Below are 13,447 nucleotides of genomic sequence, written 5' to 3' on the forward strand. Positions count from 1 at the left end.
ATATTCCTTTTGATCGCTGCCAACAGGTTTATCTTAGCCTTACAGCATTTGGCATTGTACCAAGGATGTCTAGGCACACTGCCTGCCTTTGCTTGTATTATTTTTACATAGCTGTCCGCTAGAGCCACCACTAATCCTTGATGATTTTCTGCTATTTTACTGAGGGTGCAGACAGAATCTCCGGACTCACCTAGTTGGATTGCAACCTCCAGATATGGTAAGATTTTGTGGTAAAGTGAAGATAGTCTATCTTGGGATTCGCATAGGGTGCCACATCTTACTCTCCTGCATCTAATAAGGATTGGCCCTGCTGTTTTCAACAGTTGGTCCTTTGGGGCTTCTCCAATATAGGGAGTGTTCATTTCTAAGATTAGAGCATTGTGATCACTATCGAATCTAGGAACAATCTTAAAGTTGACCAACAGATGCCAAGATTTAGTATTCACCATGATATAATCTAGGATTGAAGGGGAACACAACCTATTATAGGTGAAATTGGCCAGACTGTCAGTGTTGAAGCGCCCATTACAGGCCCTAAGCAAGTAATTCAGGGTGAGGATGCTCAGTTGGACAACTAATGGTGTCCATGCCCGTGCTGGCTGTGCATTGGCCACTGGAATGGCCCAGTGCAGATCCTCGTCATTTGGTTCGTCAGCCTCCAAGCCCCTAAATCGTTTGTACTGACAGTTGAAATCGCCAGCCAAAATCACTAGGTCGTGTTATTAACTGTGGATATGAATGATGATAATTTGTCTAGGGTGGGGGACTCTTGCCCATATCCGGTTGGCCGCAGTATACATTAATGAGCACTAACCTTGGCCTGGCTGGGGAGCTTAGAATAACACATAGAATATCACTAGATGATGTCTCCACCTGCTTCCCCGTGCAACCCAAGTGTGTAGCATCCCAAGTGATAAGTCCCCAGATGGTCTGCCTTCCCCCCCGGATGTGGCGGGTATGGTGTAAGTTGTGTAGCCGGGTCTATGGATTGTCTCCCTGGCCCAGGTTTTCTGAAACATACATATATCTGAGTCTTGGATAAGGGCACCCCACTCTGGGTTATCTATTTTACAGCAGAGACCTGCCACATTCCACTATAGGATTTTGAGCTTCGGTGAGAGGTTTGTGGGGTTGCTGTAGTTTTCAGATTCCCTATACAATAGCCAGTGGACACCCCCAGCTATGGACTCATGAGCCTCAGCAATTATTGGGGGTGGGTTCACCAGCTGTTGAACATTTTGGATCTCCGGTGGTAATCAGCCTCCAGGCAGACTTTGGGCCTGAGTTAGAGTCTGACAGAGGTTTATTCCTCCACAAATGTGACAGATATCCCGCCAGCCTTATTACAAGTGCCCTGGCATCTAATGCACTTGTTTAATAAGGTAGATGGGATATCCGTCACATTTGAGATGAAACACACCTCCTCCAAACTCTAAATCAAATCTTCTGTGTGTAATTTTGAAGGATGCTGTACATCGGTCCAAAATTGGCAGATGACCTGTATACCCTATTTAGAGTGTCTACCTGTGTATACATTCTAAATAGGATGGGCAGGACAACCACCAATTTCTGGAAAGTGCCCTGCATCTGCCATACTGTAAATGACTCATGAATCCTGTTAGTGACATAAATGGAGTGTCCACTATATGAAGCATTCGGGAAAGGCTACTTCAGTGATCATATCATACAAGTGGTGCTCACCTGCTCAGAACTATTTCATGCTCAAATCACCATCTATTCTTTTGCAGTTCCATGAATGTGGACTGGTGTAGATAAACCCACATGCAGCTTTACTTCCAAATTCAAAGAACTAAAAGGGCTACCTTAGGACAAACACACTTACCTTTACTCCAGTCTTCAAGGACATTAGTTTGTGTTGGCTGACCACTGGTAAACCCGGATAAGGAGATTACCTCTATATGTGCTTTCTGGGTTTATATTACATGGTTGCAGTTTTCAAATATATATCAACTGAAAAATCAGTGCAGAATTTAAGAATGCCTGAACAGCAGGTTGTGCTGCTAAGGCTTTCTATTCATGCTTTCATCAATGTGAGTTAGGTGGTCATCTATTAAGGGGATGTTATATTTCTAATTGTTAACTCTTACAGTGCTGTGTAATTTACTCTATTGTCTTTGAGTGTCCTAAGAGCGGTTAGTAGCAGTGTCGATGTTAGTACATTGTTGTTTGCTCTTTCCATTAGGCTAGCACAGTTGCCTCTCACCTTCTCATACATGTGCAGGTCTCATCTGAATACACAATAATTGAAACCTAGAATCCTCTATCCAAGTGATACTTAACCTCACTGTACGCCATTGACAGCAAGCTACATTTAGGTCTTTACAAATGGGCACTTGGAGGTTGTCTGTCTATGTAAGGCTAGCCCAGTATCTAAGATGGAAGATTGATGTCTGTACATAGAACTGTAAGGGGAGATGGTAGCACTGTGTCTGGTCACTGCCTATAGGTTAATAAAAGTGAGCTAGAGTAGATGGATGTAACACAAACAATGTATTGTATCCACTTGTGCGCTCAACAACCCCCATGGATGAAATGAGGAGAATTAGTCTATCCCACAGAGTCGCGAAACATCCCATAGAAGCGATGTGGGGCGGTGATTTCTAGTGTTAGCTGTGAACTGTGCTGAAATTTTAACAAAACTCTAACAAGTGTGGTTTATGCTAATATTCGTGGCTCTTTTGCTGGTAATGACAGTGTAATTCTTGAAACATAATTATGAGAACCCAAGATTTCAGCACACAAGGGGATCAGCACAATTCAGAAAAACATATTCTCACCTTTGTTCATCAGCTGTGGAGTATGGCTTTGTCAGTAGCTTGTGGACATTCTGTTGAGAAAGAAAAGGGACAGTTCATATGGACACAACGAGGATTTATGAGGTTTGCATTTCAGCCTAGATCTACCTATCCTCTCCTACCCATAACAGAAGAAATGAATGAATGTTCCTATGACTCTGCCCCAAATCTAGAGGTGTGTGAATGCATTCCAGAAGTACTGAAACTTCAAGTGAAAATGTATAGCAGGGACCTTGCCCTGAGGGCAGTGTATACAATACATAGAGTAAGAAATATGTTACAATTCATACAAGAGAGAAAAGCATGCAGTGGCGTTTACTAACATTCTGGGATGATAATCTGCGTATGGGCAGACCCCCATTAAAGCTCCACCTGTCTGAGCACAGACATGACATGAGTACCACATGTCTGGACACCAATTTGTACCAGTTCCAAATACATTGGTGACCATGGAGTATCTGATTGGGCTGCCTGGTCACTTAAGGGCATATGTCACATGTATAAAAGCATATGGAAACATATGTACCACATACTAGAGGACAGACAGGACATCAGCTCAGCCTACTTGAGCCCACATGGAGCAATTGTTTCACTCAACCCATGAGACACATACCTGTTAGAACTGGCTTAGCACAGATTAGGAATCTGTAGCACCTGCCTTAGCAAATATCTTCTCCAAGTGTCAAATCACTGATGGAAAATCCATTGCACTTGACACATTTCACTCACTTCATCCACCTCTCTGCCTAGAATCTGACTCCCTGAGATTCTATACAGTCTTAAAGATGCATGTTTTCTGAAAGGCCTTTGGAATACATCAGCGCTGACTACCATGTTTGGCTGAACTGTTGACATTATATGATATCTCATGAGGATTTAGTACTCCCATTTTGACTTCATCTAACCGCTTCCCCGTTCCTTGTTCAGAGCATTGAAGCAGCCACAAAACCAGCTTCATCACTTCTTTTCTATGAATGCAGTAATGTTTCCTGAAAGAAGTATTGACTCTTGTATGGTTTCTTTTTAACTAAAATTATGACTGCATCAATGGAATTACGACACATGCATCAGAAGGGAGGAGTGAAATTAAAATAAAGGGTCGCGTCTATGCTGTTCAGAGTTGTGAAGTTGTGACTCTAGGCATTTGGTGAATGTGCTAGGGATTGATGGCTCTGACCATGTTCGTATGTTCGTGCAACCATCAGTTTTGGAAGCTCCCTGCTGGAAGATCTTAGACATGTATAACAGCTCTTTCGTTTCAGGAATGTGAGACGGTCCCAACTATTCTGGTAACTTCCTTGGCTTGTCTTCAAGCAGTGTTAACTCGGGTACCACAGTATCCACGGGTGGGGTGGCTCTCCAACCTCTTAATTTCCAAAGGGTTTGCTCGAAGTCCTCCTAGAAGGATGGTTAAACTTTAAAACTGTAACTGCAACTACCCCATACAAGTGTACGGAGCCCGCGGTCGTGTTAGCACCCTGCAGCCATCCTCCCTGGGGTCCCTATCTACTCACCTTGGGTGGTTCCTTGGGGTCCCTGTGATGCTACATGCTCTGGACTGTGTCTTGACTCAAGTCGTGATTGTTATACCACTATTTTAGTATATGGTTTGGTCTCCCCCTGGAGCCCACTGTGTATTGTGCTACTTACAACTGTTCTATTGATCTATTTATTGTGTGCTTTACGTTCTATCCTTGTGTAGTGGATACTAGAGAGTGTTATATTAATAAATACATATTTTTATATAACTACTTTGTGGTTCTCCTTTCCTTTAGTCAATATAGAAGGTGATATTCTGGTTAAACAAGCTGCTTTACATTCCTTCAAGATTAAGCCTGAAGGCTGCTCTCCACAGCTACCACTAGGATAGCTTTCTAAATGTTATCTTTGACCTCATACATCATAAGGGTCGTTTGGACTGGTGCAAGGTGCCCACTTTAATTAGTGGACAGCATATACCAGGCCAATTTCTCACACTGGTGTGCAGCGGTTGGGATTCAAGCCTGCATTGTCTTGCCAGATAAATCTGTTAGTATTGATTGACTGAAAACCACTAAAGTATTCAGGCACATATAATACTTAAAGGTAAGAATAAGTTGTGAGAAGTTGGCCTGATATATGATGCTCACTAGTTCTAGTGATCACCTTGTATCAGTCCAAACAACCCTTATGGTGATTGGTTGTAAGTCAACCTTATAGACCAGCTATCCTAATGGTAGCATGAACAAAGCAGTCTTAGGCTAAACTCTTTTGGCATGTGAAGCCAGCTGTTTTACCACATATAACCCCTTGAATATCAGATGAAAGGACACCACCCAGGTTGTTATGAAAATAAACAATATATTTATTACTAACAAACACCTCTGAACTCTTTATGAGATCAGAGGGCTAAGCACATAACAATACTCTTCAGAAAAATACAATAAGTTGCACAAATTACAATGGTGCCCTAGGGGCACGGCAAACCATATACTAAGTAAATGGTATAAGTAGAACGATAGAAGAAATGAGGATGCCCAGAGGCTGTAGAATCGCTGGGGCTACACTACCATAACCTTAGGTAAGGAGCAGGAGGCCCACGGGACGCGTGTGCAGTTTTAGAACACACACGCGGGTTTCAATGCAAAGTCAATGGGCATGAACAAATTACGAAATAGGTAAGTAAAGACAGTTCCGACTGGTTGAGACTGAAACTGGATACCTGGACACTAGGAGAGTCAATCTACCTATGAGCACCGAAATGCTCTCGTTACCTCACCCACAGGCTGCGGGTGCATAGGTGTGAAAGTGTGTCGGGTTTCCGCGTTGAAGTCAATGGAGCCTTGGAGAAAGATGCTGCAGGCTACTAGGAGGAAGATGTCCGGAGTGATCCAAGGGCGGATCGAGGAAGATGGAGACCTGAAAGCAGAGGAGACAATGTTCACAGTCATTAGCCAGTGACCGTAGTGGAACCAGGAAGGAACCAGATGATGTCATCGCTATCAGGTGAAGAGGTGATGCTTGGCTCTGCAGCCACGTGAACCAGGAGGTGTCTTCGACGACCAGGATGGAGGCACGAGCTGTCCCACGTAGGCTCTCGCTGTCGGCGGTGTCTGTTCCGAGATCGGAGTCAACAGGCCTTGGCAAAGGCAACCCACGCGGGGAGTGAAGATGGCGTCTGGTGCAGACCATGAGGGTCCGGGGTACTTCTCTTTTGGAAGGAAGCAAGTGTCAGTCTGGAGCAACCAGACCAGTGGTGTAGTTTTCAAAGTTCGTTCTCTAGGAGGCCACAAGCCAGCCGGCAAGTGACCAGACAACGCGTCGAGCAGAAACCAGGCAGAAGGGCCACACCAGCTCTCGTGGAGGCTGGAGGGCTGGTCTTCGGTGCAGGAGCTGCTCGGGGCTGGGGCTTCTCAATCCTCAAAGCACTTTCTCGAGGGTGCCTCAGAGATTGTGCTGGAAGCGAAGTGCAGTTTCTTCAAGATGGCCGGTCCCACATGTCTCGTCGCACCCATGGATCTCAGCTGTGCTGCAGATGTGAGTTGAGGTCGGAGAGGTATGGAAGTCCGGGTCTCATCGGGCTCTGAAGTCTGGTTCCACCTGGAAGGACGACAAAGTGAACCGCTAGGACGCTTGATGGTGCCTGCAGATGCAGGGTGGTCACTTCTTGGCCACAAGGGAGATTTCTTCAGTCTTCTGTGGAGCAGAACGTCGAAGTCCAGAGTTTCTTCTTTGTAGAGTTGTTCAGGATAATCTAATTTGGAATGGGACCAGCTCCTACCTTTATTGTGCTAAAGGGGGCTGTACTAGTGACTAGGTCCCTCCCATGGGTGGGACCAGGAAGGGGGTTGGTTACACCCCCATCCTTTGTCCAGTTTCGTGCCAGAGCTGGGGCTAGAGTGCCCCAGCAACTGGTTTGAACCGGGGTATGCACAAGGACACTTTGTGTGCCCCAGGCATGTCTCATTCCTTTCAGCCCTGCCTATCTGGATACACAAAGTCCTGTCTGGGGTGGTACTAGCAACTCCCCAGGCACGAAATCTTTTGTCCAGGCCTCCGTTGGTGGAAGAACTCCCAGCAGCAGGAGGTCAGACTTGTGTCTGTGGCAGCAGCATCCATTTTGTGATGCTGAGGCTCGGGTTAACTTTAACCCAGGTTACAGTTACATACATATCTTTTCCCTCTAGAAGGGTGGAATGCTACCCCCATCGCCAGAACTGGCGAGGGGGTAGTATTCCAAAGCGTATGACACCTTACACGACATGTTTTGATAATGCTATGCCAAAGTTAGCAATAACCGCGAGGATTATAATGCACTTAAGAGTATATGGTATAGCGTTATCATGGAACAGCTATAAGGACTTGGTTTCGAAAGCTGCAGACAGGCCCAGCTCACGCTAGAGCACCATCTCACATAATTCCAAGCACTCTGCCTTCAGGATTGATAAGGCCTGCCATAGGAGTGACTTATAGGAGTATATGTTTCCATTTTGGGGTTTAGATATAGGTATACTATATCTACAGCATAGGGTGATTACACCACCTTGCCCCAGCTGTGTTACCAGCCAGTTGTGTCTGTTTAGATGGCCAGCCAGGGGTGGCATAATACATGCTGCAGCCCCTGGTAGGCCTTGGGTGCACTTATGCCCTGGATACCTATGGTACACTGTACAAGGACTTACAAGAGTGACCCAATACCAATTGGTAAATGCACCTGAAGTACATGTGTGTCAATTTAGAGAGAGAACAGCTAGGCTGTGGGTCTGATTAGCAGGCCCACAGCCAGGGAAAGTCGTAAACCAGTGAAGCAAAAAGCAAAAATCTGGGGTGACCATAGGATTGCAGACCCTACTCTCCTACATAACCCCCCCACCCCCAAACCTAGGGACATTAAACTAACCTTGACCAGGTGAGTCTTCCTGTTCTAAGTGGAAATACCTGGAGAGCCCATCTGCATTGCCATGATCAGTACCAGGTCTGTGTTCCACTGTAAAGTCTATCCCCTGTAGGGAAATGGACCACCTAAGAAGTTTGGGGTTTTCACCCTTCATTTGATTTAGCCACAAGAGGGGCTTATGGTCTGTCTGAATCTTGAAGTGAGTTCCAAACAAGTATGGCCTCAACTTCTTCAGGGCCCAAACCACAGCATAGGCCTCCCTCTCAATAGCTGACCAACGTTTCTCTCTAGGGGTCAGCCTTCTACTTATAAAAGCAATGGGCTGGTCATGACCATCATTATTCAGTTGAGATAGAACAGCTCCCACACCCAATTCAGAAGCATCTGTTTGGACAATGAAGCTTTTGGAGTAGTCTGGACTCATGAGAATAGGTGCAGTACACATGGGCTGCTTCAGGTCATCGAAGGCCTTTTGACAGCTAACTGTCCACTGAACTTTCTTTGTCATATTCTTGCTTGTCAGGTCATTGAGTGGGGTCACAATGGTCCCATAATTTCTGACAAATTTCCTATAGTAACCAGACAGGCCCAAGAAAGCTCTGACCTGTGTCTGGGTGGTTGGAGGAGCCCAGTCCTTTATGGCCTATATCTTGCTCTCCAATGGTTGAACCTGGCCTCCACCTACAAGGTGGCCCAGGTACACAACCTGACTCTGCCCTATCTGGCACTTGGTGGCCTTGATAGTGAGGCCTGCCTTCTGCAGGGCCTCCAAAACTTTCCTCAGGTGGATCAGGTGATCCTCCCAGGTGGAGCTGAAGACAGCAATATCATCTAGATATGCTGCACAAAAGTCATGCAACCCAGTGAGAACTTGGTTCACCAACCTTTGAAAAGTGGCAGGTGCATTTTTCAAACCAAAGGGCATCACCACAAATTGGTAATGACCTCCTGGGGTAGAAAATGCTGTTTTGGCCTTGGCCTCCTCAGCTAACCTGATTTGCCAATAACCAGCTGTCAGGTCAAATGTACTCAAGAATTTGGCAGAAGCCAGTTTAACTATGAGTTCATCTGCCCTGGGTATTGGATGGGCATCTGTTTTAGTAACAGCATTGAGACCCCTGTAATCTACGCAAAACCTCATCTCTCTCTTACCATCCTGGGTGTGAGGCTTTGGCACTAGAACTACAGGACTAGCCCAAGGGCTTTCTGAGGGTTCAATGACTCCCAATTCCAACATCTTCTGTACTTCTTTCTTTATGCAGTCCCTGACGTGGTCAGGTTGCCTGTAGATTTTACTCTTTATAGGAAGACTGTCACCAGTGTCCACCTCATGGGTGCACCAGTGTGTCTGACTGGGGGTCAGAGAAAACATATGTCTGAAGAATTGAAGAACCTGTTTGCAATTCTTCTGTTGATGTTCAGAGAGGCTGTCAGAAAAGACCACACCATCTACTGACCCATCATCAGGGTTCTGAGTGAGCAGGTCTGGGAGAGGGTCACTCTCTTCCTACTGTCCCTCATCTGTGGCCATGAGCAAGCCCATGTCCGCCCTGTCAACATATGCCTTGAGCCTGTTAACATGGAGCACCCTGTGGGGGCTCCTGGGAGTTCCACGGTCCACCAAAAGGGAGGGACCTCTCCCTTTTGCTCAATGATGGTGTGAGGTCCAGACCATTTGTCTTGGAGAACTCCTGGGGTCACTGGCTCCAACACCCACACCTTCTGTCCTGGCTGGTAAACAGTTAGGACAGCCTTTTGGTCATGCCAAGCTTTTTGAAGTTCTTGGCTGGCCTCAAGGTTTTTGGTTGCCTTCTCAATGTACTCTGCCATCCTGGAGCGGAGACCAAGTACATAGTCCACTGTGTCAAGCTTAGGCTTTTTGAGAGGTAACTCCCATCCTTCCTTCACAAGACATAGGGGTCCTCTTACAGGATGCCCAAACAGAAGCTCAAAAGGGCTGTAGCCAACCCCCTTCTGTGGGACCTCTCTGTAAGCAAACAGAAGGCAGGGTAAAAGGATGTCCCATCTTCGCCTAAGCTTTTCAGGTAACCCTTTTATCATCCCTTTTAGGGTCTTCTTGAATCTCTCCACAAGCCCATTGCACTGTGGGTGATAGGGTGTGGTAAATTTGTAATTCACACCACACTCCTTCCACATTGCAGTCAAGTATCCTGACATGAAGTTTGCCCCTCTGTCAGAGACAACCTCCTTAGGAAACCCCACACTGGAGAAAACTCTAAGTAGGGCCCTGGCCACAACAGGAGTTGTGGTCCTAAGGGGGATAGCTTCTGGAAACCTGGTGGCATGATCCACTACCACCAGTATAAATCTGTGCCCAGATGCTGTTGGGGGGTTCAGTGGTCCAACAATGTCAATCCCCACTCTTTCAAAGGGTACCCCCACCAAAGGTGGTGGTATAAGGGGGGCCTTTGTTGTGCCACCTGATTTGCCACTGGCTTGACAGGTGACACATGAGCGACAAAACTCTTTTGTGTCCTCAGACATGTGTGGCCAGTGAAAGTGAGGGACAAGCCTGTCCCAAGTCTTGTTCTGGCCTAAGTGTCCTGCAGGGGGAATCTCATGGGCTAAGGTAAGAAGGAAACCTCTAAGAGACAAGGGGATGACCAGCCTCCTGGTAGCACCAGGCTTGGGGTCTCTTGCCTCAGAGTATAGGAGTCCTTCATCCCAGTACACCTTGTGGGTACCTGTAGCATTCCCTGCAGCCTCAGCAGCAGCTTGCTGTCTGAGGGGTTCAAGGGTGGAACAGTCTAACTGTGCCTGCCTCAAGTCTGCCCTGGAAGCCCCCCCTGTCCCAAGAAACTCAATCTGTTCAGGCTCAAGTTCTTCTAGGACAGTTCCTTCTGGGGTATTTGGGTCAGGCTCCTGAGAGGGCTGATCCTCAACCTGAGGCAGGGGGGAAGGCACTGCCTTAACCCTACTGCTCTTCCTCTTGGGTAGTGTCTGGTCCATTGTTCCAGGATCCAGCACTTGTTCAGCTGGGCATTTTCTGGCCTGTGACCTGGTCACAACAAGGACATGTGCTGACAAACCTAACATTTCCACATGAGTCCTATACTCCACTTCTGACCATAAGGAGGATTCCAAATCATTGCCCAAAAGACATTCCACTGGGAGGTCTGAACTAACTACAACCCTTTTGAGGCCAGTTACCCCTCCCCAGGAGAAGTTAACAGCTGCCATACTGTGATTGGTAGTGACGTTGCTAGCATTGGTCACTAGGTAGTCTGAACCTAGTATGATCTGATCAGGGTCCACAAAGGCTGGTGTCACCATAGTGACACTGGCACATGTGTCCCTGTAGGCCTGAGCCATTTTTCCATTGATCAAAGGTGTTTGCCTGTACTTGCCCAGAGTACTGGGACTTACAGTAGGGGTCATATCCATGTCCCCACTACAAACAAGAACAGCCTGAGTAGGTATTCTGACTAAGTCAGAACCCACCTCAGTTCCCAGGGATAACCCAACTATAGCCTTGGGGGGTACACTACCACTACTAACTGTACTAGGGGGTGCAGGTGCCTTAGGGCAGTAGTGGTAGGAGCTGAGCCTTTCTTGGTGCACTCACTAAACCAGTGAGTCTTACTTTTACAGTATTGGCACCATGGTTTCTTCTGACCATCCTTCTTCTTCTTTTAGGAATTCTGGGACCCACCCTCCTTAGATTGTTGGGGCCCTGTTGAAGACTTCTGGTCATTTTGTTGATTCTGATTACTACCCTTTTGGTCTGCTTTCTTCTGGCCACCACCCTGGTTCTGGTTCTGGTTCTGCTGCTTAACCCTGGTTCTGACCCATCTGTCTGCCTTTTTTTCCAACTCTTGGGGAGAGGTCAGATCTGAGTCAATCAGGTGCTGATGCAACAACTGGTTCTGACAATTATTTAAGATGTGTTCTCTCATAATAAGATTGTACAAGCCTGTGTAATCAGTAACTTTACTTCCCAGTAACCAGCCTTCTAAAGCCGTAGTGGTACAATCAACAAAGTCAGTCCAATCCTGAGCCTGAGTTTTCTGGGTGTCTCTGAACATCAACCTGTACTGTTCAGTTGTTAGGCCAAACCCATCAATCAGTGCATTTTTCAGGACTTGGTAGTCATTACCATCCTCATCTCTAACAGTGAGTAGCTTATCTCTGCCTTTACCTTCAAAGGAGAGCCACAATATAGCTGCCCACTGACCCTCGGGTACCTGCTGTACTTTGCAGGCCCTCTCCAGAGCAGTCATCCATTTGTGGATGTCATCCCCTACCTTAAAGGGGGGCACTATTTTACTCAGGTGTCTATTATCAAAACTCCTGTCTTTATCACTAGGGATACTGCTGCCACCAGTGGGTTCTATCCCTCTCAATTTCTGCTCTCTTGCAAAAGCAAGTTTCTCCTTGGCAAGGGCAAGTTCTTCCCTTTGGATCCTCAGATTAACTTCCTTCATCTTTGCCTCGTGTTCTCTCCTCTGAGGGGAAGTCATCGCCCTCTGAGCAGACACATGAGAGACATGGGAGTGAAAAGATTTGTTAGAGTCTCTGGAGTGAGACCTACCTCTTCAATTCCCAAGGTTAGGCCTGCTTGTGGCTAGGTCTGGGGCTCCCCCAAACCCATCCCCGTATAGGCTTAAGTTGGCCCTTGTAAGTCTGCTGACTAAAGCTTGGCCATTGTCTACCTCTTCCTCAGATGAGTTGCCATCTTCCCTACCATCTACATTTTCTGTTTCAGGGAGGTTAGAGTCAGGGTTCTCTTCTAAGGGGGGTATGCTTCCATCTGCTGGATCTGAGGGGCCTGGGTTAGAGGTCCTTCTAGCATCATATGTCTCTAAGAGACCTTACAGAAAAGGAAGGGTAGGGTTGGAACCCTGTTTCAGTTTCCTGGAGGTACACAATTGTCTCGTCTCCTGGAAGCTGAGTGCTGCATATCTGGAAAGGACCTGTGGAGGGTCACTAATCACAAGGGGGGTCACTGTGGGCTCTCCTGTGATAGACATGCTTTCTAATTTAGGGGTGGTGTGTGCACCTACCTACACTATGGGTTTTCCTACTGATCCCTTGCTAAGAGTTGTAGTCAGGGTGTGCTAGGCCCTTTCTACTACAACAGCTGGTTCAGTAGAACTCAGAGTATTTCTTAGCTTGTTATATGTACCTATGGTACCTTATGTGATCTTTCAAATGATATCTCAAGATTATATTTGGTAAAAACAACAGCAAGCTCAAAACCCAACCGCTGCACACCAATGTGAGAAGTTGGCCTGATATATGATGCTCACTAGTTCTAGTGATCACCTTGTATCAGTCTAAACAACCCTTATGGTGATTGGTTGTAAGTCAACCTTATAGACCAGCTATCCTAATGGTAGCATGGACAAAGCAGTCTTAGGCTAAACTTTTTGCCATGTGAAGCCAGCTGTTTTACCACATATAACCCCTTGAATACCAGATGAAAGGACACCACACAGGTTGTTATGAAAATAAACAATATATTTATTACTAACAAACACCTCGGAACTCTTTATGAGATCAGAGGGCTAAGCACATAACAATACTCTTCAGAAAAATACAATAAGTCACACAATTTACAATGGTGCCCTAGGGGCACGGCAAACCATATACTAAGTAAATTGTATAAGTAGAACGATAGAAGAAATGAAGATGCCCAGAGGCTGTAGAATCGCTGGGGCTACACTACCCTAACCTTAGGTAAGGAGCAGGAGGCCCACAGGATGCGTGTGCAGTGTTAAAATACACACTCGGT

General features: G+C 46.4%; 1 protein-coding gene across 1 annotated transcript in view; it reads right to left on the reverse strand.

Moving 5' to 3' along the window:
- LOC147685416 (syntaxin-binding protein 4-like) overlaps window positions 1–13,447 on the reverse strand; it is a 1,262,048-nt gene that overhangs the window by 81,904 nt on the left and 1,166,697 nt on the right. The window contains exon 19 of the mRNA XM_086939784.1: window positions 2,799–2,848. Coding sequence (XP_086795910.1) covers window positions 2,799–2,848 — 50 coding nt within the window. The remainder of the gene's footprint in view (window positions 1–2,798; window positions 2,849–13,447) is intronic.

Source organism: Lissotriton vulgaris, chromosome 10, assembly GCF_964263255.1.
Source record: "Lissotriton vulgaris chromosome 10, aLisVul1.2, whole genome shotgun sequence".
Taxonomy (NCBI): domain Eukaryota; kingdom Metazoa; phylum Chordata; class Amphibia; order Caudata; family Salamandridae; genus Lissotriton; species Lissotriton vulgaris.